The sequence below is a fragment of the Corvus cornix genome, chromosome 8 (genome assembly GCF_000738735.6).
Source record: "Corvus cornix cornix isolate S_Up_H32 chromosome 8, ASM73873v5, whole genome shotgun sequence".
In the NCBI taxonomy this organism is placed as follows: Eukaryota; Metazoa; Chordata; class Aves; order Passeriformes; family Corvidae; genus Corvus; species Corvus cornix.
The window spans coordinates 24,092,717-24,117,930 of record NC_046338.1 but is presented as its reverse complement, the minus strand read 5'-3'; the positions used below and the strand labels follow the sequence as shown (position 1 = coordinate 24,117,930).

Below are 25,214 nucleotides of genomic sequence, written 5' to 3'. Positions count from 1 at the left end.
GGTCGAGGAACTTGGTGGCTTCACAGATGGGATACAGAACATACGTGACTCCCAAATTCCCTACTGGCCAGAGTCCCAGTGCTCCGGGTAACACTGCTTTCCAGGATTTTCTCTGACCTCACCCATGGCTCCTGTGTCAGTGACTTGGATGTGGCAAATGGAGGGAGCCTGGATCTCATCTCCTTCTACACAAGCATTTCAGTCATCTGGTTGGACCTCAGAAGGTTGGTGGAGGCAGCAAGATGGTGTGAAGCCTGCACCTAGACAACTCCTCAGCCACGTGTGGGGCTCAGTTCAGAGGGGCCACAGAGCCACAGCTGCTGGTAAGACTGTCCCAGTGAGAGCAAAACAATACCTTTAGAGTAGTATTTAATGCCCAAAGGGAACTGAGAGGTAGGCTAGTCAGCATCACATAAGTGTGAGGCGCACAAAGGCTGGTCACACCTGCAGCACTGGGTTACACAGGCATGGTGTGCTCAACGCTCAGAGATTTTTTTAAAAAGGGCGTGTGGTTATACAAGGGAGTGGAAATGAGTGCTGAAATGGTAAGACCTTAAAAGAAGTGAAAATTGAGATGAGAATAAAAAAAAAAAGAATTCAAGCTCTGGAAAGTTACAGGTGAGAGACAAGCCACAGAAGACATGAGGAAAGCATCCTAAAGGCATAAACATGAATTATGGCTTTGTGAGAAGCAGAAAGTTGTCCAGGGAGGCTCAAGGACAGGATGTGACCAGGCTCTATAGGAAGGAAAGAGCCATTGCAGAAAGTCTCGGTGAGTTACTTGCATTGCCCTTTGCTGCTAGGGAGCTCACACTACCATCATTCCTTCAGGGACACATATTTGAATGACTGTCCCAAAGCATGCAGGGCAAAAAAAGATATTTTTAACCCCATTTTTAGAACACGTGGTTAAAAGTCTGCCAGAAGGAGCACTCAGATGAACTGCCAAATACTCTCCTGGGTGAGAATTGCAGCGATCCCTTTACCAAAAGGTCAGCACTGTTAAATACGATGCTAGTTCTTAAAAAGTTCCAGTGGGAACCAGGAAACTGCAAAGCGGTTAGGCTGCCTTCTGTAAGAGGCACGTTGCTAGAAAGGGTAATAAAGTCTGGAAATAACAGGGCCCAGGATAAATCGGGTGTAATGGGAGATTCCACGCGGCTTTTGAGGGGGCAGTTGCAAAGCACAAGCCTGGAGCACTCTTGGAGGAAACCAGCCATTGTGTACACAAGACAATCTGCTCCTCAGAGTGCACTCAGATCTCCAAAAAGCTCTCCCAGAAGGGCTCTTAAAGAAATTAAGCTGTCGTGGGAAGAAAAGGAAGGTCTGTGTAGTTTCTTATTGGAAATATTTTCTTAGCACTCCAAAGCCTAAAGCCTTGAAACACACAAAACAAACATTTCTTGCTGGACAAAGGTCTGTGGAAAATGAAAACTACTTCTGTGTAACCCTTGTTTCTGCTCAGTGGTGGCAGTTTCTTTTTCAGTGTTTCAGACGAATCTGTGTTAAAATGCACAGTTTCAATCGCAGCACACAGTACAACTTCCTTATCACCCTCCCGCACGGAGTTTCCTCACACATTTTGGAGCTCAGTTCCCCAATTTGCTCTTTGCACTCCTTAAACCCCCACCCCAGAGCTTTAGAAGAGATTTTAGAGCATCAGTCCCTGAACTACAGCAGAGGGGATTTGCCCACCTAGGGCTGAAGGAGGTAAAGGAGATAAAAGCCTGTAGGGAACAGACCCCGTCCCTCCAGAGGGTCTCACTGGGCAAAGCTCCAGGTCCCTCTGAGCAGCAGGAGGTCTGCAGAGATGGAGCCGTGTCCTTGGCATGCCTGGCGGGGCTCTCTGCCTTCCAAGGGCACGCAGCCCTGGCTGCAGCTGGGAGGAGAGCATGGAAGGGTGCTCAGAGTCTGCTGGACAGCATTCACACAAACCACCTGGTCCCACAGACCCAAGTCCCCCTGGGATTCTGACGCTGACTTTATTACCGGAGCTTAATGATAAAAGGATAGCTGCATTCCCAATGGCTCAGCAGTGGGGGTTTCCCAGGAGGTCCCATAGCTCTGCTGTCCTTCCCAGCCCCGAGCCGTGAGAACGGCCAGGCCCTCTCGCCCAGCCCATGCTGCCACTGGCTTCCCTCTGAGAAGGGGGTGCCTGAAAAGCTGGCAAAGCCTCCTGCAAACAGCACCACGCTTCAAAGGAGCTTTTCAAAGCATCCTCTGAGCTGGCTGGCACTGACCTGGCACTCAGTGACATCTTGGTGACATCCTGGTGACATCCCTGCTATCAAATTCATGGCCCTGATGAACGCTCTGGCCCCAAGGGCACTGGCACAGCCCAGCAAAGGTGCAGAGTTTGCAAGGCTGTGTTCCTTCAGAGGCCAGGGGCTGCACCCCAGCTGCTGGCAGATGGGGCCACTGAGCTCTGTGGTGGGATTGGGATTGAGGCACCTCCAAGCTTGTAAGAGAAGCTCGTTCTGAATCCTCTGGGAACAAGGCAGAGTGAGAGCAGCCTGGAAGAGCAAAGGACCTCCATCCTCCATGGCTGCTGCTGTTCCCTGCTCTACTCTGTGAGACACAAGGGAGGCTGGTGGGCACCTCAATGCCAGCAGTGGGAAGGGCAGCCCACCAGACCCCAGGCCTAGTACCTGTGCCTGGGTGCATCTTGGGGCCTCTAATCAGTCCAAGTCATTATCATCTGAATGTCTCATCCTCTGAAATTGCAGGCTGTACTTTTTTTCATTCAGTTTCCACTACAAAGCAGTACAAAGCCAGCCCAAGCTCTCCAGAGAGGCACAGTTTCCAGCAGACTTCCAGCTTTCACTGACTGCCCTGAGGTGCCTGAATGCAGGTACTCTCTTGCTGTATAATTCCACAACAGGTCCAAAATCCAGCCAGGAGCCAGAGCCAGAGCCAGGCAGGCACAGCTCTGACACAGCCCAAGAAGGGAAAAGGGGCCAAGGGCTGAGCTTAAATGTAACCCTGTGTTGGGGGCAGGGGGAGTTGGTCAGGGAAATGATGGTTGTTAGTGCACCTGGGTGTGGACAGCCAGGTTGGGAGCAAAGTCCCTATTCCCAGCTCCCAGTGTTAAAAAAGGCACACACTTTTTCATAGTCACCCAGGAGCCAAGGTCTGAAACAAAAGTCACAGTTACCCACCAGCCGATAACCACTGTTGAGGCAGTGGATGTTTTGACATCAGCCACAGCCTTGGAATCAGTAGCAAGACTTCTCATAAGCACTTTTTTTTTTCTAAAAGTACTATTTTTCACTGGAAAAATCTCGCTCGAATGAAGCATTTCTACCTGGCTCTTCTAAATACTGAGCTGGAGCCTGGTACACCATTAAAAGAAATGCTGTAGGCTTCCTGAAGCCCCCCCAAACATCAGCTTTGCCCTTTCAATTTGATTACCTGACCTCACCCCAGAAAATCCACTTTTTTTCCCCCCTGTGTAAGCTTAGAGAGAAGAAAACAAAATCCAGAAGCCGCCGGGGCCGGGGCCAGCTGCAGCAGGCCGGCCGGCATTGGATACGGGGCTGGCGGGGGTCCAGCTCCCGGCGCTATATAGGAACGAGGGAGGGAGCTGGGCTGCAGACGGAGCCTCTGCTGCCTGCTTTAGCCATCACTCACACTCTTCTCACGGCCGAGGAAACTACAGCCTGCCAAGATGTGCAAAGGATTAGCAGCGCTGCCCCACACGTGCCTGGAGAGGTGAGAGTGGCCGGGATGTGCGGGCTGCCAGCGGCTGCCTCCCCGCAGGGCTCTGCCGGGGCGCCTGGGGGCACAGGGGCTCTTCCTGCAGCACATCCCGTGATGGGCATCTCTTATGGGGACTGGGATTATCCAGCTCTGAATGGGGAGGGAAGGGAGGCTTGCTGGGGGTGGCTCGGTGGGTGCTTCGAGTGGCTGGGATGCTTGGTGGGATGAGTGCTGATTCAGCCCCAAACTCCGCACTCTGCCCTGGCAATCTATCTGCTGGGTGAGTTTGGGCTGCTCCAAACCCACCCCTCCACTGTTCTGAGCAGGAGTGCTTTTTCCTCAGTTTTTAATTTCTGCAAAGCATGGGGGAGGAGAGGAAGAAAAAAGCAGGACAGAGGTTTCACCTTTCTGAGGTGAAAACAGCCCTGTCTCCAAAGTGCCTCAAAATCCTCTTTTAATTGCCTGCATGTTGCTCACATATGGAATAGCCAGACCTGGCCCCTCTCATGAGGCTCACCTCTGTGCAGAGCACCAGCTCTGCCCCCCTTGTGGGACCCATCCTCATCTTCAGCCCTATCCACCCTGGTGCTCATCCCAAAACCTGCACCTGATGGTGGCAGAGGCTCTTCTCAACCCCTGGGAGCCCAGGCAGGTTCCAGCCCCTGGCCATTTCCATGCTGATTGGAACTTGCCCTCTCCTCTGCTCCCACAGGCTTTGGAGGGGGTCCAGTGAGAAGCAGAGGTGCAGGGCATCTGGGGTCTCACTGCAGCAGTAGGGCACTGGATGCTTCACCTAAGGAGGAAACTTAGAAGACTCAAGGGAATCCCTCAATGAGGATTCCCTCATGCCTGCAAATGTCTTAGCACTGGTTTTTGGATGAGAGTGACAGTGGGAAATTCACTGCCCTGAGGGGAGTTCCAGAGAAGTTCCAGCCGAAATTGTGCCATTGGGGGCTGATGCTGCTTGCCCAAAAGGCAAATTCTCATCACAGGCACGAACAGGAGCACAGGCCTGTGACAGTTTCTTTGCTGGAAACTTGTCTTTCAGCCATCCTCATGAATCCGTGCTCACCTTGCCACGGGCAGCCAAGAGTGCTCTTCCAGTTGTGGTTGGTCCACATATTTCTGTTCTGTCACCCTTGTTGTCACTCTTTTGACACTTTCTAATACTAAAAAACTTTCTTAAAAGAGATTTTCTCCCACTGCTGCTGTGCTGATGTTTTCATATGCTATGCCCTCAAATCCTCACTCTGGAAGGCTTCACTTACACTTTGAGACACAGAATTAGGACTGCATTTGTCCCATGTGGCTCACCTTGTATTGCTCTACGAGGCTTTCCAGCTGCTTCCCTGCCAGTGTCATGAGACCCTCCTGCAGCTCCTCACAACTTGTCCCCGAGTGCCATACCCAGGGGCTGCAACATCTGCTGCTCAGCTGCTGGCCCCCTTCTCCCACTGCTCGTGACGTTGAACAGCACGGTCCCAGCCTGCATTCCCCCAGCACCATCCCCACGCTGTCACCCATGAACTGACCTTCCTCCTGCAGCTGCCTGGGGTCTGGAGAGCCCATCCAGGGTCCCCTGCACACCCAAGGGGCTAGTACCCCCTGACTCTCCCCACAGCACGTGTTTGCCAGTCTCTTCAGAGAGGCATGATAGGTTGAAAGGAATCTCTTCCTACAGCCAGAGCTGCCTTGACTCCTCTCCAATAGACCATATTTGTCCATGTGTCCACCACGGGTCTGACACAGCTGCCACTGACATGCCCACACAGCATCACACTTGCAGCTTTATGGCTCCTCAAATCCCCTCTGGAGCCTTTTTCCCTGTCAAGGGGCACTTCCTCTGGTACCTCCCTGCCCTTGGGCACAGCATCACCTTTAGCTTTCAGCTATGGCTTTAAACTCCTTTGAGCTTCTATTTTTGTTTTGGTTTTAAAGCTGGAGTCTCTCCTGGCCCTCCCCAGCAGCCCTTCTTGCTCTTGGTATGTTTGACAGAGCCCATATTTTCTATTAATGCTTCTTGGAAGCTATTTCTCAGACTTTTTCTTGGCTTGCTCCCACGTGTTCTCACAGTTAACCTTCCACCGTTTACAGTCCTCTTGCTTTTTCTCACTCAACCATAGCTAGGGATTTTTTTAAAAGATGCCTTTTTTGTCTACAGCTGCTTTTTTTCCCCCTGTTGTTTAGCCTTCCCTGAAGCCTTGCTTGAAAGCTTGTAATCCATCTCCTGGAGGACGCCAGGATGGTATCTTTAAATAGCCCTTCCCTCCCTCAGCCTGCAGGCTTTCAGCCTGCTCCTGTCCTTCCTTGCTTCCTTTTAACAACCGTCCTTATCTCTGCTGTCTCCACAGATTTCATGAAGGTCCCACTGCCAGGGAATTGCTCTGGTGCAGGGGGGAAGCTCTTGCTGCTTTCCCCACACCTGCAGGGCTCCAGCAGGGTGGGCACCCACTGATGGTCCATTGATAGCACCACAGGATGGGGCCACCCGAAGTGTCCCGTTGGGAGCAGCAGGCAGTGGAGCTGCAAGACAGGTCCAGCACAACTTGAGGGAGGGGCTGGGCTTAAATGAAGCCCCGCTCAGCTGTGTGCAGGGTGTGGGGCTCAGCTGGGGCTGCTCAGGGCCTCAGTGCCCTTGGAGGCTGACAGCTGTTGGCCATAAGTCACTGTCTGAGGATGGGAGTCAGAGAGCAAGATTTTGAACCGGGTCTGAGCACTTGTTGTGTGAAGTCACCGTCAATTGCATCCAGACCTTGTGCATGTCTTGGCCTCATCCACACCAGGGCAAGGGCTCCTCAGGTGCTGCTCAGACAGCAGCAGAGCCCTGGTCCTGTATTCCCACCTCCTTGGGTCATCATGGGCTATGTTTGACTCTTGGTGCCCCTGCTCCCAGCACAGCTTGTGTTATCCCTCTGCCTGCTCGGGAACTGCTGGTATCCACTGTCCTTGCTTCAGAGGTGGACAGCCCCCTTGCTCTTCCCCCCTGCTCCTGCCAGATGAATCCCTATGATCTGACACATGGCCCAGTTGCTTGGAAGAGACTGTCCCTGCTGCACAGCACCTGGCACTGGCTGTGGCTTGACCATGGCAACATCCCCACTCGTCCCTCCTGAGCTCTGAGCCATGGCAGGGAGTGGGACAAGGTGGCACCCAGCATTTCTGCTCAGCCCCTCCTGAGAAATGCTCCCTGGGCCCATGTGTCCCCTTCCCCACAGGAACCTCTGGCCACAAGCCCAGATGAATGGGAAAGCAGAGCCAAGGGAGAGGCCGCCCTGTCCCCTCAGCATTCCTGTGGCACCCACTGCATCCACCCACTGCTTTGGTGCTAACAGGGCTGCAGTTCCTGCCCACTTCACCTGCTCCCCATCTCTGCAGCTGTGCCATCCCCACGGGTCAGGGCCATGCCAGGGGGTCCCAGTATAGCAGTGCTGGCCAGCGGGGTGCCAAGGGGCAGCTGAGGCATGCCGGAGAGCCAGCCCCAGGACATCAGGAGCCAGCTCTGGCTCTGAGCGCTTATCTGCATTTCACGTATTTACTTACAGCGAGACGAAGGGCAGGATCCCTGTCCCAGACACCTCAGTGTGGGAGCATGGCAACCTTGTCACCCTTTTCCTGAGGTCCTGGGCTTTCCAAGGTTCAAGTTTTCTCAGAAGTACCAGCAATCGAAACTGTCCCAGTGGCTGCTGATGTTGTCTGTGAACAGTTGGGTTTCTGGGTGTGCGCTGCCCCATGCCCTACACCCATGGTGGGCGGTCTGTGCAGCCCCAGGCTGGGCTGCTCTCTCTGGCTGGTCCTGCTGCCCACGTCCATGCAAGGGTAGCTGGTCAGAGGTAGGTTTCTGCAGCAGAAGTGGGGGGCAGCTGGCAGGGAGCAGAGCAGACACCCTGCACCAGGTCTCCAAATGTCAGCCATGGGGACTGGCGGGTGGAAACCAAAACACAGAGAGAGAGTTTTACAAGGAGGGAAAAAAATCAAAGGAATTGAAATGAAATAGCAGACATAGCAAGGGAGTGATATCCCCAGAGAGCTTGTGAAAATAAACAGCAGAGAGGAAAATTGCAGGGAGCCCTGAAGACAGGGAGCTGCAGTCCAGCTTTGCCAGCCATGCCGAAAGCTCAGCCCAGTCGGCCTGTGAGGAGCAGTCTGTCCCCTCTCCCTCATCTCCTGTGCCAGCAAGATGACCTGGAAGCCACCAAGTGTTGCTGTTCCAGAGAAAAGTCCTGTCCTGCAAAGATGGGGTTTGGGGGGGTCTGTTTTCAGCCCTTTATTTCTTCAGCCTCATGCAGCACACCTGAGTGTTCCCTGCAAAAGCTCAGCTTGCTCTTGCTACCACCCTTGAGCTGCAGCAGAGGGGAGCCTCCTCAGCAGTTTTGGATGCTCAGGACCTAATTAATAAATTGTATTGCATGAAAGGGAATGTTTTGGGAGACATCTGGGCCTGATGTCAAGCCTCAGGACCTGCCTTTTCTCTGCATCCTCCAAATGCAGGTCTGGAGTGTGGCCTCGGTGCAATGGGAACTGGCACTCAGCCTTTGACAGTCTTCAGCTCCTGAAACCTTTCTTCCCCCTCTGCCCAGAGAAGGCAGCACCCAGGAGGTGCCTGTTTATGGGACCCTGACCATTGCAGATATAAGACTTATCTATTACTGATAAGCATGCTATGTATCTATACCTATAAGCCTCTGAGTGCTGTCAGCAGTGTGGGGCTGGTGGGCACAGTGTGGGTTGGGACCGTGAGGCAGGCAACACCCAGCACAGCACCCACACAGCCTCTTCTCCAAAGGCGGCTCCTTCTCCTCCTCACCAGCACTGCTTCAAGCTCATCTCTATAGAGACTGAGTGCTGCACACATGTCCCTAATTCAGCCCCAGAGCAGCCTGACAGCTCTGCTGATACAATTATACTGGCCACAGATGGGGACAGAGCGAGGAGATCAAGATCAAGAGCTGCCGCTAATGCGCAGCGCCTGTTTTGAAACGCCGCAGACAGGCACAGCCTTTACAGCATCAGGGTCCATTTGTTCATCTGGAGTTAATTACAGTGGGTGCAGGGCAGGGACTGTGAGTGTCCCACTGCCCCGTTCCTCTGCCTGACCTGTCTCTGCTCCTCCCCTGCTGCAGGGCCAAGGAGATCAAGACGAAGCTGGGCACACTGCTCCAGAAGCCTGACTCGACCATTGACTTCATCATCCCTTACCCTGAGAAGCCGGAGAAGCCACCCAAGGCCCAGAAGTGAGTACTGCACTGGGCTGGGCTGCAATAGTACCTGTGCCCAGCCAGTGGGGTGGATACAAGCCCTTTTGGGATGCAGAGGAGCTGAAGCCCTGCTGTGGCCTAGCACAGCAGGCTCTACATGGCAGGCAGCTCGTGGCATGCTCCTCATGACCTGCCTGCTAGGTGCAGGCTCAGGAAGTTATGTCAGGGCAGCATGAGACATGTCAGGCAATACAGCTCTATGGAAACTAGATTTCCCATGGAAACTCAATTTTCTTTTGATGAGATTTCGTGTTATTCGATAAAGGTTTTCCCAGAGGCATATGGCACTTGGACTTCTCTGAGTCACCTGCCTTAGCCCAGAGGTGCCAGCCTTCACAGCCATCTGGCTTTGGGGTGGCAGCGTGTCCCTGAGCTGGGTGCACAACCTCATGGCACAATGCCTGGCTCTGGGCAGCTCTGTGATGATGGCATCTCCTCACCTTATGGCCTTTGGCTTGACCACTGCTCTCCAGCACTGGGCTGGTGTATAATATTGGCTTATCAACATTATTTAAAGCATATGAAACATTAATTATTTTGCCTGCTAATCCAGGGTGCGGGGGTGATATGCAGGGGGACATTTGCCAGCACAGTGCCTGCCAGCCACAGCGCTGCCTGGCGAGAGCTGCCCGTGCCAAGCAGGGCTGGCAGAGCCCGATGGATTGTGTGGTCCTCACTCCATTGCTGCCATGCCCCAGATGCCTCTGTGACAGAGACACATTTGTCTCCATCAGCCATCCCCGCAGAAAGCCGGAGAACATCTGCACTCCCTGCTGTCTGGAGGAGTTGTTTTCTCCTACGCTGCATCGCTGCGCAGCCCTGGCATCACTCACCTGTCAGCATCTCACTCGCAGTTAATATCATCCCTGGGATATTCAGATAATGGGAAAGTGAATTTGGTGGTTTCCAGGAAATCTGGATTGTGTTAGGTTGCCGCAGTGATGCTCCTCCTCACTGGGGTGAGAAGTCACCTGACAGGAACATGGAGGCAGGGAGAGCTTTGATCCTTGAAGTGCAAATGCAATTCGAGGTCCAGAAAGTGAAGGATAAGAACCCCCTGTCGTGGTCCCTACTGTTGGGTGCTGGTGGTTTGGTAACAAGTGAGGGCTGGCCTCCACCCTGAGCAGGCCTGGCATTCCTGCCGCTCTCCGTGCTGGAGCCACCTGGGCAGTGCCTGCACTTCCCCCAGACCCACTGCTGAAGCTCCTGGGCCGCCAGGACCTGGACAGGCTGTCCTGCCTATGCTCCTTCCCCAGCCCCAGGGATGCTCTGCTCACCCAGGGGGTTACAGCCCCCATGTGTGGCCCCTGCAGCAGCAGAACAAGAGAGGGCAGCACGGCCTGCCGGGAGTGGAGATGGTCCACAGCCAGCCCAGCGCTCAGTGCTGAGCAGGGGGCCTTCCCTTGCCCTCCAGCCAACACTGGCAGGGATGCAGGGAAGGACCTGTGAGCCCAGGGCAGCATGGTCAAACTCCTCGGGGCTTAAATAAAACAACAAAAAAACCACAAACAAACCCCCCCCCCCCCAAACTCTTTAGTCTTACTGCAAATATTACACTGAAAAAATATATTTAAAAAAAAAAAAAAAAGTGGAAAACCGTGCAGATGGAAAACACTGGAGGATTCCAGTGGGAAGGGTGCCGAGGCCGGTGACCCCGCCCGCCGCAGGGCGTGGGAACGGGGCGGGCGGGCTGTGGGAGTGAGTGGAGGGCGCTGACCCCGGCCCCAGCAGCACGGGGCCGGAATGACCAAGCCCCTGTGGCCCCGCCAGCGGGGAGCATCTTTCCCCAGCCCAGCAGGAAAACACAGGGATACTTCCCAGCCGCCTGCAGAGCCCCTGTGCTGCCCTCCCGTGTATGGGCGCTGGGGTGAGGAGGGGACCTGTGGCTGCAGAGGGGACTCGCTGTGCAGGCCAGCCGCATCTCTGCTCTAGCACGGGAGATTCGCCCTCCCCACCCCATCCTCACCCTCCCTGGAGCTTGGCTGTCCCCAGGAGAAGGGCATCTGTGCTGTGATGCAGCAGCATCCCCATTCCATCCCCAGACCATTGCCTCCGCTCTGAAAGTCTCTGCAACTTGTTACTCCATTTCTCCCCGGTTTTAAAGGGATTATTTAGAAACCTGGAGCCCAGACTAGGGCTATGGGGTAATCATGGACTACCTGAGCTTTCTTTACTCTCCTCAGGCCATCTCCGGAGGAGGCTCTGCAGTGGCGCGATTCCTTGGAGAAACTCCTGCAGAACCCCTGTAAGTTCACGTTGCCCTGTGGTTGGTCACCTCCCCTCTTTCCATGTCCCCTGGGGTGCTCAGTGAGGGCTTGGCCCCCCTTGCACCACCAGCGCTCAGTGAGGGCTCACCCCTCCTTGCCCCCCAGATGGGCTCGCCAGCTTCCGCAGCTTCCTGCGCTCCGAGTTCAGTGAGGAGAACGCTGAGTTCTGGGCAGCCTGCGAGGACTACAAGAAAACCAAGTCCCCTGTGAAGATGGCAGAGAAGGCCAAAAAGATCTATGAGGAGTTCATCCAGACTGAGGCACCCAAGGAGGTCAGTGGCCATGGGGCAGGAGATGGTACTGGGAGGTATGAGGCTGCTGCCCTGCCAGCCTCCATCCCAAAGGAGAGTGGTGGCTGCAGGGCACTTCGTGCCATGGTTGAGGGACTTGGAGCCTTGTCAAGGGGCAGCCCCATCCCCACGTGCTGCACTCTCATCCTTCACAGCTGTGGAGCCCCTGTTTGCACGCTCAGCCTCTGCTGGGCTGTCTCTAGCCACTGAGACCCCCAACACCTCCCTGTCCCCCCCACCCCCACAGAGGTGTGACATTAATCATAAGGGATGACAAGGTACAGTAATCCTCCTACCCAAGTTAGCTTTGCAGCAGGACAGAGCTCATCCTGACAGCTTTGCCACCAATAATTCTTCCAGAGAAATGAACCTGCTTCAGTCCCTCCCCTCACCCTTTGTGTGACTGTTGGTGGGACACAGCAGGCAAGGGCAGATGCCATCACTCAGCCCTCCAAAGGCAGGCTCCCACCCCTCTTACACTCCCATCACAGGTGAACATCGACCACTTCACCAAGGCTGTGACCATGAAGAACCTGGTGGAGCCATCACCAACCAGCTTTGACATGGCCCAGAAGAGGATCTTTGCCCTGATGGAAAAAGACTCCCTGCCCAGATTTGTGCGGTCGGAGTTTTATCATGAGTTAATCAAGTAGCAATGCAGCAGGGCTGTGCGAGGTGTCCCCACTGCCCCTTCTCCTGCAGCCGCTTTGCTTTCTCAGTACCACCCTAGAAGAGCACCCAGGGGTGTTGCTAAACACCTCCCCCCATGCTTTGGACTGTCAAACATCCTGGTGTTTCCTCTCTCACCATCACTTTCCTCTCCCACAAAAGACCAATTTGCAGAAACTCCCTGGAGCTGGGACCCAGAAGGGTGAGGGAGCAGCCCCAGCTCTGCAGTGACCAGGAGCTACTTGGCCAGCTGGTGCATCCCTGGTGCTGCAGAGCTTGGCACTAGCTGGAGGCTCTGAGGTGCCAGCTCTGCCTTCTTAGGACTCCTTAGAACATGACAATTTTTCTCCCAGTGTTGCCCATACTGCTTGTTTGGCCCAGGCTCGCTCCCTCCTCCCAACTTCCCAGGCGCTGCTGACACTGCCCAGGTACCCTGCAGGTGCTCCCCTCCCTGGCCAAGGGGCAGGTGAGGCACGTCCACTGCCTGATTGGCATCACCTTGTCTTCAGAAAGCAGCCAGTCAGCAGGCACAGGGACAGCTGTCCAGGGACGGGGGCACGGCAGGGACAGCAGTGACACCGTACAGCAAGGATGGCACTGTGACAAGGATGGCAGGGACCGCTGTACGGCAGAACCAGGTGCCGCAGGGTGCGCCTGGCTGGCACCAGGGGTGAGCAGAGCGAGCCTGTGGCACTGCTTCCCCAGCGGCTCCACCTGGAGCCAGCCTGTTTGCTTCACTCTAAACACAAAAAAAGAGGATAAAACGAGACCTGCTGGTCCAAAACACTGGGACTGTTTAGCAACCCAGAACTCCTGCTCGCTCCAACCTTTGTGTGATGCCCTGAGCTCCCAGTGCACATCCCACGCCCCATCCCAGTGCTGGTTGCAGCCCTCACAGCGTGCTGGGATGGCAGCTCCAGGGGCTGCCGCAGGGCTCTCCTGCTCCAGTCGCTTCTCTCTTCAATAGGCACGCCAAAGCAATACTTCTACACAAACCCAACAGAGGGGCGTCGAGCACAGGAAGGATCAAAGTCATGCTGGGGGGAAAGAAAGCTGAAATTCCAGCTGTTCACATCCAATTTGAAAAAAACAAACCCAAAAAACCAAACGCAAACTCAAACCCGTTATTGGAAACATGAAAAATAACTCCCTGGCTTCTAGAACAGAGTGCAGACTCTGCTGAGTTTGTGTAGCCTGCATCTCTCTCTCCTGTCTCCTACTATCTGCCCAGGACATGTGTTTCCACAGGCTGTCTCTAAAAGGACCAGCTGTTTTCTAATAGTTCAAAGACAGCCCTCTGCTAGCAGAATAAATCACACCTGAGGATGGGGCAAGGGCGTACATGAAAAGCAGCCAGGGTCTCATTCCAGCCTTGAGGGAAATGTGACAAACCCCTGCTCCACGGGGCCTGGATGGTTCATCCCCCTGTTGGTTTCCTGGTGCATCATCCACAGGGTCATGGCTTGCAACCTGACAGGTGCCAGCAAAATATCCATGGCCATGCTGCCCACAGGCATCCCAGACCAGCCCCCTTCCCCAGGCTGCTCAGCCTCTCTGCAAGTCATGGGGCTCCATGCAAAATGCAGTAACATAAACAACGGATTTGCCAGCCTCTTCAAGACTTTCAAAATCTGATCAAAACCCCACCAGCCCCAAATATTTACATGTTGTCACTATGGCAATGAAGAAAAATACATCCTGAGCTTCAGGAAATGGGCTGTGTTTTCCATGCAGGAGCAGGGAGGCAGGGGAAGGATGGAGGCAGTCACAAACGTGACTCTTTTTTTTAAGCTCTGGAGCAAAAGGCCTGGGAAAGTCGGTGCTGGAGCAGCAGGGGTGATGCTCACAGGCATTCCCCTGGGGTGAATGCAGAGGGTGGCTTGGGTGGCCCTAAAGAGCCCAAGGGAGCCCATGAGCAGCAGGAGGGTCCCATCAAAAGGGCACAGGACCCCCCAGCAGTGCCCACCGTTGAGGTGGGCAATAGAGGGAGGTAGAAGCAGGGCTGGGTGTGGGATGGGGGGCTTGGCCAGCCCCTCTGCTGCAGGGTGCTCCCCCCACCTCTGCCTGTACATGCTCCCTGCACCCTCCCAACATCTCCATAAACTGGTGTCAATACAAGTAGGTTCAGCATGTTCAAGCTCCCCATTTACAGCGTGACTCAGAAATGCAAAACTGAACAGGCTTCCCTGCAGAAAGACCTGGATCTTTCATTTCTGCTTAATCCTTTGGCAGCTATTTCCAGATTCCCTCACATGTTTCACAGTTAAATGCTGCCACCACCACCGCCATAAGGTCGGGATGTTGCTGGAGGCTGTCTTGCTACGCACCATCAAACCCTGAGACGTCACTGCTGCAGCAGCGACACGTGGGGCAGGGAGAAGGTGTCTAGGTATGTATGTGTGGAAAAGAAAGGTGCAGGCTGGGCTCAGGAGAGATGAAACAGCTCTGTTGGAAATCCCTCCCTGGCTCAATTTCTGCTAAAATGCTGGAAGTCTACTTTGGGGGCTGCCAGTGATCTACTGGGTGGCCATAAAATGTGGCCACTGAAGCATTTTGGAGCTCTTGGGAAGTTGTGTTTGTGTAGAAGGGTCATTTGGCAGGCTTGCCTGGAAAGGTGGTAACACCTGTACCAACCCCATGGCCCAGCTTTCCACAGGCCCAGAGGTATTTACTCCTGGGCTGATGCCAACCATCATATTCTGGTAGGAAATATTTCATGTATTTTATCACTCTAGCTCTCGTGAAATTTGGCATATATAGCACTATATATACACAACATGTACATCTGTATTCCTGGAGTCATATATACACATACACATGTATACATACTGGTAACATGGGCATCTGGATCCTCTGAGAGGCAGAGAGCCAAAACCCAGAGTTTCTGGATGTGGCGCTTGGGGTCCATCAGAGAGATGAGGGTGCATGGGTTTAGCGTGGTCCCAGACCCTGTTGGGGGAAACCTTGGCCATCCACCTTAGCAAACACAGAAGTGCATCTTCCAAAACATCCTCTGGAATCACCCTGTGCCTGTGGCTGCTGTGTGCCATCCTGGCACCTGGGCTGCTGCAGGAGGCAGGTCTCGTGCTCCCCGAGGGACCCCAATCTCTGCCGTGGGGCAAGGCAACCGCACGCTGCAGCCAGGGGCACGGGGCACTAGGCACTGCCTCCACGCCGCCCTGGCGCCCACTCCCTGCCATAGGCACATGTGGAAAAGGGCTCCCTGCAGCTGAACACCTCAGATGAACACCGGGGGATGGTTTGCTGTGTGTTTTATGGTGCCTTCAGCGACCCGCAGCCTCGCACCTCATCAGTCACAGGGTGAACCACCCAGCTCTTGCCCTGGGGGCTTGAGGCTGGACTCTGCCAATGCTGCCCAGTTCCAGCCTTGGGGACTGCCAAAGCCCAGTGGCTGAGGGTGTCCCAGAGCTCGTCCAGGCTCCCCTCAGGCCTTGGTCACTCCATGGAGGGTGCTGCACACTGTGGCCAAGGGCTGGAGCAAGGTCAGGAGGGCGCATCAGCCCCTCACACCCGTGAGCTGCAGGTTTTCAGTCTGAAGTTCTCCATGGGATTTCCACCAGAGATCTTCATGTGGGGAAGATGTGAGGTGCTGGTGTGCACCGAGGAGTTGTGTTAACCCATATTCATGTACCACTCAGTAATCTACACATAAACATGTATTTCTGCTACTGTTTCAATGGACTGGTCATTTTGTCTCTTCGCACTGAAGGTGCAGTGTTTTCATACCCACTACAGGACACTCCCAAAACTTGTGCCCAAAAGCCCTGGCAAGACCAAAAGCCTCTGAGAACTTCTGCTGCAATGATGCAGTGGTTTCTCAGCAAACTGGAAAGGGAATCACCCCAGGGAGCTGATCCAGAGGACACACTCCAAAAGTGTAGCACAGGCACCCCCAGTCCCACTGCTGCCTCAGGCTGTGGCTCCCAGGGCCAGCTCATGCTCCAGCAGCAGTAGCTGTGGTACCACAGGGGCTGAGCAAGGGCCGTCCCTGCTCTCTACACTCACAGGGCTCAGCCCAGGGACAGGCTCAGCTTTGAGATAAAATATGTTCTGCTCTGGAGCTCGGTGTTGGAAAGAATCTGCAGCAAGGAGGGGCTCCTTGATGTCCCCCACTCCAAAGCTGTCAAGGGAGTACTCACACTCACCCCAGATCCTTGGCAAGGATGGGTGATCCCCATGCTGAGCTGATGGTCTGGCAAGGCATAGACCCACAAAAGCCCCACAGCCCCCAGGCTCACAGTGTTGAAGGTGTCTGAAGGATGTAATTGGTGTTGTTTCAGCAGCTGTTTCACCTTTCTGTGACTTAAAAAACAATCTCTGAGTGAAGCCACTTGTAACATAACTTTTTAGAGCAACCTTGTCCAATGAGTTGGATCTCCATGCATTTCCTTTGGTTCGCATAATGGCATTTTAGAAGGGACTAACACAAACATTTTTATTTAGAATGCATTCATCATTATTTAAATATTGATACAGTTTTTCAATAGTAATCAAGAGTTCCCAGTACCAGGGGAAAATAAAACATAGCCACATGCTTGGCTATGTTCAGCACTTTAGCAAGCCTCTCCATCTCTTAGCTGAACATGCATGGTGATAGGTATTAGTACATTGAATAAATACAAAATAAAGCACATGTTAAAAAAGAAGTTTCTCTATGGGCCTGGAGAGCCACAGCCTCCTCCTGCCATGCCAAAACCCCGGTGTGAGAGCTGTTGTCTGGACTGGGATGCAGAGCACAGAATACACAGTTGCCAGAGCAGCAATATCTAATGAGGGAGAGACCAAGGGCTGGGAGACAGTGAGATACCTGGTGCTGCAGCCCAGGGCAGCAAGTCCTGCAGCCACCTCCTGTGCTTCCAGCTGCAGGTCAGTGCTGAAGCCCACAGCAAGGGCCGTGTCTAACCACAGCAATTAAAAAGTAAGCTGCCTTCTGGCAAAGCCCTGGAGCAGTAATGAGACAGACACATTCCTCCTACCATCTTCAGGAAAAGTGAGCCATGCTACTACTGAAATACATAAATAACACCACAAAGACTCCAACATTTTCAAGTATTCCCAAGCAGGGCCTTTCCTCCCCAGATGTTGTGGTCCTATTCCCTCATAAACTGCGCCTTACAAGCCAGGACAGGCAAACCTGAATCCAAATGGCACTCCCAGAGTTAGGAATATACACCTGTCAGTCTGGGAGAGAAGGAACAGGTTTCTGTTCTGTTCCGCTGGCGTACTTAACCTGGGAGCATGAAGGTCACAATTAATAATATAGGAAATAATGAGCCTCCCCCAAAGTGACAGCTCTGCACAGCCCTAGGAAAGATCTTTGGCCAGCATAAACATGGTGCTACAGAGGGAGCAGTGGCCAGAGGGAACAGCTTCCCTGTGATGACTGAGGGAGGCTGAGCTTCCCTGCAATTGTGGCTGTGATGATTGAGGGAGGCTGTTCGAAAAGTTTTGGTCTCCCTTCAAGAAAGAGTAGGAGCTCTTCCTGTGCCTGATACTGCAATGCAGCACAGCCTGAGCTCTGAGCAAACATTCCTGACAGCCTAGACATTTGGGAGCTGTGAACAGCTAAGGACCAGAGCCAGTCCTTCTCACCTAAGCTTTTGCAGATTAGAAAGGGGAGATCACAGTCCCCAGTGCTTCCCTCAGCTTCCTCTTTGCCCTGCACGTTGCTGGGTATCTCACGGTGACCTCGCCAGTCTGGTCCCTCCGTGGGCAGAGCCAGGGCTGAGCTCGAGCTCCCCAGCACCATCCTGGGCTCGCAGGGCTCGGCAGAGCCCCAGCACGCCTGCAGTGACTGCCCCCAGCTCTCCTGTCAGACACAGACCCCAGCGCTCCTACACCGACCGAGTCAGAGGAGGGTTTGCTACACAAACTGAGCCTGGATTGGGTTACGAATGCTGGCTGTTGCATGACATGGGATACAACTGGGACATTAGACAGCTATTGGAGACAGCTCTGTTGCTTCATGCCAATGAATGCTTTTGCTGCCGTATATTCTTGTGAGAGCCCACCCCGCCCCTGCCTTGCTGCAGGTTCAGGCGCACTGAGAGATGATGTTGGAGTTGCAGTCTAAGGTGTGAATGTGGTTTCTTTTGCAGTTTTCGGGCCCACAGCCAGCACCAGGTGGGCTGACCAAGTCCAGGTAGTAAGGGGACTTGAGGAACCGGCGGTAAGAATCCTTTTCCATGAGGGTGAATATTTTTCTCTGAGCCTCATCAAAGCAGGACAGTGTAGGCTCCAGCATATTGTGGCTTGTCTTCTCTCGTGTGCACGAATCCAAGTTCACCTGTAGGCCAAAGGGACAGTGTAAGTAGAACCTGTCCCAGAAGTGGTGTAGGAAAGGGAAAATCCAAGTGTGCCTCTACCATATGTGCATGGTGAGCAGTTGTCTGAAATGGCTGTTGGACACCCTGTAGCCTCATCAGAACCTGTGCAGCTGCATACCAGTGATCCTTGCTACCAGAACTGCCAGGGGAGACTGACACACATCCCTCTGGGATGCAGCCAGCCAGGAAACTCAAACTGCATGGGAGCAGCTGGAACACTGGGAATCATAGGCCTCTTGGGCTTCTCCCATTTGAGTGTGTACATGGCATAGCCATGTGCTTGTAGCTAAACACACTTTCTTTCTATCCAAGTTTAATACAAAATCAATTAAAAAACCACCCTGTCCTTGCTAACTAGCAGAGAAGCAGAAGCCTTCATCTCTTGGGAAACTACTGATCTCTGCTTACCTGTGCTGCTGGTGCAGAATTCAGGGTGGTGCCTTTGCCCAAGGAATGTGCTGTGCACGTACCTCTTTTGTGGCCTGCACTGAGATGAACTCATCATAGATCTTCCTGGCCTTGGGGCTGAGCTTGGCTGGTGACTTGGTCTTCTTGTACTCCTCACAACTAACCCAGAACTCGATGTTTTCCTCACTGTACTCAGATTTGAGAAAAGCACGGAAAGCAGCCAGTCCTCCTATGGATTGTTTAGGGGAAAACCAGGTCAGGTATGAATGTTGGTCCCTGGACAGTCATCCCCGAATCCCGGCAAGCAGTGATTGTGGGTTCTCCTTCCCAGAGCTGAATAAAGAGCTTCCCTGGGGCTGGCAGTGGGGACAGCTCATGCATGCTGAGGGAGGCTGGAATTCAGACAGGCCTCACGGGGGTGTCACACGTGGGACCCCAGCTGCCTGTTCCCCCACTGTGACCTTCAGTGTCCCTGCCAGGGGAACACAAGCAACTCATGTGTTCCCAGGAGGCCTCGAGGAGACAGCCAGCACACTCCACAGAGTCTCAGGCCATGGGAACAATGTGAAGGAAACCTCAAGGACATCAGTGTAGCCCACAACTGATGGGAAGACAAAGTCTCCCATGGGCTCAGCTGCAAACAATATCTCCACTTTTTGGTTCTTGTTTAACCCACATTAACTGTGTGTCCCGGTCTTGCACTCCCCTTGCACAAGGGCTAAACCAGTTGCCTTCACAAAAGAGACAGCTCAGCACTAGGGCAAAACCACACTCATGATGCATTGGGATTGATCCTTGCCTTGGATCTGAGCAAGAGGCCCCTTCCCCACCCCTCCCAGAGGGTGAAAAAGCTCCTGTGTGTCCCTGAGAGACACAAGATAATGTCCCATGTCCCCTCTCAGCACTTCTTGCAGCACACATGCTCTACAGGCAGCGTAAGAGCCCTCTTCACTTACTGTCATGATGGATCAAATTTTCCAAAGAGTCTGCCCATTTTCTGACTTCCTCCTGGCTAAGCCTAAAAGGAGACAATGGAAACATGGGGATGAGTTAAAGAGAAAACAGAAGGGACAAATTTGGTTTGTTTCCCAGCACCACTAGAAAAATCTTTTTCCCTGACTGTTGTAAGAGCATACACAAGAGGCTGAGAATGAAATATCAGCTTGTTTTACAGATACCCACAGGGATCCCAGATCTAATATACAGAAATTTTGGTTTGCAATCCTCATCACCAGCCACGGGTGAGAAAGGAATTTTCCTGGAAAAATTGCTGTGGAATTTATATTTATTTGTGCTTGGCTGCATCTCTTGCTGGAGCACAGACCTGGAATCACTCTTAGAGGTCATATCAGTGAACTCCAAAGGGCTGATTCCTTTAACCTGTCAGGGGAACAGTAGCTATGTGGAAGAGAAAAGAATGTGGGAACTAAAAACACATGGGGAGCACATCCTGCATTCATTTCCCCACCATACTAGAACGTCCTAGGATTCATCTTTTCCAGGAGCAAACCTTGGCTTTTGGGGTCCTCTTTGGAGAGAACACCATCTCCTTGCACCTCGGGGAGAGCAGTGACGCCCTGACAGGCTGCTGGCTGTTTTCTGTGCCAACACCTCTGTGCAGCTGTGTGGACCATTGCAAAAATCCAGCTCCAAGAGGCAGTGATGCTGATTCTGCAATGTGTCCAGTTGCACAGGGTCTGGGATGGAGTCATTCCCCTGCGCAGGAGACTTCCCTCCCCTGTGCACATTCCTATTTAATCACAGAAGTGGTGGCAGGAAGGGACTTCTAGTTCAGCATTCTTTGTGGAAATTGAAGCCCACAGGTGTTGACAGTCAGCTGACAGGACTATCAACACCTGAGTGCTATTGCCACACTAGATTTAAGCACAGGTGTCCAGGAGGAGCTGGGAAGCAGTAGTGGTGGTGTTAGTAGAGTCCAGTTTGGTGAAGGAGTAAACATGCTGCAGCCAGTCTGGTATTAACTACGTGACTGCATCTGCTCTTACCTCTGGCTTGAAGATATCTTCTCCTTCTTGCCCTGGGAAGAGCTGTAGTCACAGGAATCTGACTTCTGCAGCAAGAAGCCCAGGCGGTGCTTCATGTCTTTGGCACTGGAAGAAAAAAATCAAGGAGATGAAGACAATGCATTGCACTGCCTCTGCAGCCTCCTCAGTGCACAGGCTCCTCCAGCATTACTCAGTGACACAAATGCAGGTCACTGAGAGTGACTCCAGTGCTGATTTTTCACTCATTGCATAATGCACATTTTTGTTTCTAAACAAATACAACAATGTCAAAGAAGTAATTTTTCATGTTCAACAGCTTCTTGCGAAGAAGGTCATCAGCCTGGAAGCAGGTAGCAAAGGGGGAGAAGCTGCTGCTTTCCTACTGTTTACGGTTAAAACATTGTGATAGAAAATCATCACTGTGCTGTGTGTCACCTCTCCTTGAGCTGAGTTGCCCAGCTGCCAATGTGTGGTTCTTATACCCTTACTAATCCTTTCCTGCAGCCCTTGCCATTTCCCCACCTTGTCACCCAGCTCCAGGAGCAGCAGGGCCGTGCCAGGCCACCCCACCAAGCCCATGACACAGAGGAAAGGGCAGAAGTCAATGGTTTGGAGCAAGACTGTGGGGTGAGATCAGGGGGTGAGCCAAGATCTTCACCGCAACCAGCCCACTCTGACTGCAAGCTACTCCCTTGCTTCACAGCAAGTTCCTCTGAAGATTCATCTTTAATTTTGTTCCACCTTCTACTGTGCTCAGGACAATCACTTCCTCACAGCAGCTTCTAGATATGCAGCTGATATTGGCCTTGGTGCCTCTCTGGGATCCCTTCCAGTTTAAGAATGAGGGGTGGGTAAATCATTCCTGTTTGCTCAGGGGCGCCAGCCCTGGTCTGCCCCAAGGTGCAATGACAGAGTAAAGCAGGAAATTCTCCTCCTTCTCCTCAGATCTGAGCCTGGAAAAGAGCAAGAGGCTATGCCACGGGCTGAGCTCTGGTAGCTGCTCAGCCTTCCAGCACTGCTCTCTGCTCCAGCCATAGCACCCTGTCAGGAGTTCTGGCCATACCTTATCTCACTGCTTGCCTCAGAAATGCTTCCTTAACAGCTCCAGCACTCGGGGAGAGCAAAGGGAACTCACAGCTGCCTTAGAGCAGGGTGCCTGTGGCCAACACCAACATCCAGGCTCTGCCCAGGCACACATGGGGACTCTGGGCTGCCTGGCACTCTCATGCTCCTTGCCAGGAGAAGAGACTGCTCAATTCTGCAGGAGGGTGGCAGCAGGAGGAAACAAGACACTGCTGCTTGCAGTGAGTCCCACAGATTTCTGGGAGAGAGGGATTTTGTTAGGAATCCTGGACAGAGGCAGTTAAAAAACGTGAATTATTTTTCCTTGCATTTTTTCAGATGTTCTTTTTTCTTTTTAATCCCCATCAAATGTTCCTGCAAATGGGAAGTGTCAACACTTTTCTGTTGCATTTTCAGCACTTGTTTTCAAATCTAACCATGAGCAGGAAATTTTATCCTCCAGATGGGAGCCAGCTGAGTCTCTGTTCGTATTTTCCCAACCCCTTGCACAGCTGCTGGGAAGCAGCCTCAGGAGTGCTGCTGGAGGCATGAGTGGCCAGAAAGGCAGCGCTGCACCATCAGAGACCTGCACAAGTTTGGATGGGCTGGATGAGAAGGGAGCATTACGCCTCCCTCCTGGGGGTCTCCAGGACCTAGAGCACCTGAAAGGAGCAACACCCCTCAAGGAGGGCTTGTGCAGGCATAGAGACCCCTCATGCTGGGCTATGGGGCAGGCCATGCTGCTGAGGGCACATTTGGGGCTGTGCAGGTGCTGCTCTGCTGATCCCATACACCGGGGTGCAGTCAGATCCTGCACTCATGGCAGGGCTACAGCTCAGCCCATCCTGACTGGCACCACACAATAGGGGTGTGATGAGCCCCACACCAGCCTCACAGTGCTGTGCACTGGGGTACAGCCTGACCTGGCCCCTCACCATCACCCAGGGAACTCAGGCTGACCCCTGGTGCCGCATCCCTGCCTGCTGGCAGACGGGTCTCTGGTCCTTCCACGCTGGGTTTCTGCACTTGAAATGCATTTCGGGGGATAATCCTTAATTTTTATGCTCTCTGCCTTGCTTCCCCCTCAAAATAATAAAAAAAAATTCAGCAGAGAGAGGAGTCAAAGGAGAAAAGGGGTGCAAAGATTGCAGCAGAAGCAGCTGACAGGAATATCAAAATAACGCTATGCTAAAAGCTGCTGGTTTTGACAATGGGAAGGAAGACAGCTTAGAGTTCCCACACCTCAGGACGAAATCTTTCTGCAATTCTGCTTCTAGCTAAAAAAAACCCCAAAGCCTCTAAGCAATCATTTGTATCTAATCTTACAAAATAATCAGAGCCAAATCTGTCCTCCTGCCTCGGACACAAAGCGCAATGCATCAGCGTGTCTCCGGGCTAATAAGACCATTACCAGATGCTCAGAAATAAACAGTACCTTTTTAAGCAAGTGGCTGGCAGCGCAGCGAGTCCCTTGCACATCTTGCTCCCGAGGTCGGATCAGTATTCCAGGAAAAACAACAACGCAGGAGGCGGCAGAGGCTGCGTACGGGTCTGCGCCGGCTGCAGAATTCAGTCTGGTCTGTGAGCCAGCTGCGCTGCCTTGGCTCTGTTTTATAGCCTAGCCCAGACAGCCCAGCAGCACTGGGTGACCCAGTCAGGAGTCAGCACAGCAGCAGCACCCGTCCCCTTTTTGCCCACCCAAGAGGAAGAGGGTGACGTATAAACCCAGACAAAAGGGTGAGAGAGATTGAAAACCTTACCCGAAATGAAGCTCTGTGTCTGGCTGCAGAGGTGGATTCTTTTAAAAGGGCTGAAAAAGCTTCGGGGACTTCCTCTGTTGCAGGAGCTTGGAATGGTGCAGATGAAAAGCAGGTTTTCGGGGGGGGACACAGATAGTAAAAAAGGTCAGAGAATCAATTCTGAGAAGTGAGCTGAGCTTTGTTGGTTCCTCTGTTAATTTCCTTTCCTCTTCTATTTAAAGTAACCTGGATCAAGAAAGGGACAAGAATTTTAAACAGAAAAGGTTACCGTAATCCCAACAAATGCAGAAAATAGAGCTCTTAAGGAAAGAAGAACGTAAATTCAGCAGGGAACTACCCAGGCAGATGAGACTTTCCTGTTTTATTCTAGAGTCATGTGAATATATATTTTTGGTGAGGCTGTAACAAAAGCTCAGCGGGGTGAAATCACTTTTGGAATATAAAATATGCATGTCTTGGAACAGACATGATTTGAGGATAGCTCACGTACATGCGTGGAAAAAAGGAATTTAGGGGGTTGGCAACTCATCTGCCTTAGATATAGGTATCACTGCAACACCTTCTCCATTTGCATTTGCAAAATCAAAAGCCAGACCTTGGGACTCTGGTATCCCCAAGGAAAGATTCTTAATTAAAATAAAAGGCTTAACTGTGCCTTCCCAGAAAAGTCTTTGAAGCAGTTCTGAGGGTACTTTGTGCTAAAGAATGAACCCATGAGACACCTGTGGGGGTGCCTGCACTGCCCTGGCTCTGCTGTAGTCCCAAGGAGAACAGAATGACTTCAGCTACGCCCCTTGTCCTCAGCCCTTGGATGGTGCAAAAGGCAATTGCCCCTCTGGAGAGAGAGAATTGGCTGATATTTATCAAGTTGCAGCTCAGCACAGCCTGTACAATCATTATCAAAGGGGGAAGGCTTTGGGCAGACGGACGTGCATATGGGCTGCCGCGTTTCAAGTCCTGCTCCCGCTGTGAAATAAAGGAGCTACTGATTAGCAGCAGGCTGCCCGCCCACACTACCCACTGCTGCAGCCCCTCTCCCAGAAACCTTTCAGTACTTTGTCCACAATCTGCACAAGTTGCAGGATGAGCTTTTCCCTCCTGTGTCTCTAGAGCCTACAGCCAGCAGCACAGAGAGTCCAAATCCCAGATGAGCTTACCTGCCTTGGCATACTACATCCTCCCAGATCATTAATTGTGCTGAAGAGCAATGCTCTAATTAACTGTAAAATACTCTTCTAGGAGTGTGACTGTCCTGCTGCCAAATCTGAGGCAATGTGCCTGCAAGTCCTGCCCTGTTTGACTAAAAATCAGCTCCAGCTCAGGGAGTGTAAAACTAACTGAGTGAATGCCCTCATCCTTTTAGTGTCAGTGAGTTGACAGCTTTTGGGTGGATCCATAGGAAGCAACTGAGCACTGGCAGAGTTGGTACCAAAGATCTCTGGTGTCTTCTG

General features: G+C 52.7%; 2 protein-coding genes across 6 annotated transcripts; one reads left to right on the top strand and one right to left on the bottom strand.

The window, feature by feature from the left end:
* Positions 1-3,574: 3,574 nt before the first annotated feature.
* Positions 3,575-15,878, top strand: RGS5 (regulator of G protein signaling 5). The gene is made up of 5 exons (XM_039556564.1): positions 3,575-3,711; positions 8,820-8,930; positions 11,138-11,199; positions 11,327-11,493; positions 12,003-15,878. The coding sequence occupies exons 1-5, from the start codon at positions 3,668-3,670 to the stop codon at positions 12,162-12,164; spliced, it is 546 nt and encodes a 181-aa protein (XP_039412498.1). The 5' UTR covers positions 3,575-3,667; the 3' UTR covers positions 12,165-15,878.
* A 731-nt stretch (positions 15,879-16,609) lies between these two features.
* Positions 16,610-24,595, bottom strand: RGS4 (regulator of G protein signaling 4). Of its 5 annotated transcripts, none has more exons than XM_010409304.2 (6): positions 24,486-24,595; positions 23,764-23,988; positions 20,942-21,046; positions 19,892-19,953; positions 18,998-19,164; positions 16,610-18,487 (listed from the first exon to the last, which is right to left on the bottom strand). In XM_010409304.2, the coding sequence occupies exons 3-6, from the start codon at positions 21,034-21,036 to the stop codon at positions 18,236-18,238; spliced, it is 576 nt and encodes a 191-aa protein (XP_010407606.1). In that variant the 5' UTR covers positions 21,037-21,046; positions 23,764-23,988; positions 24,486-24,595; the 3' UTR covers positions 16,610-18,235. The 5 variants fall into 5 exon arrangements, with proteins under 5 accessions (XP_010407606.1, XP_010407605.1, XP_010407604.1 ...); XM_010409303.4 differs by lacking the exon at positions 24,486-24,595 and adding an exon at positions 24,101-24,169; XM_010409302.4 differs by lacking the exon at positions 24,486-24,595 and having other exon boundaries at positions 23,764-24,113.
* Between the last annotated feature and the right edge of the window lie 619 nt (positions 24,596-25,214).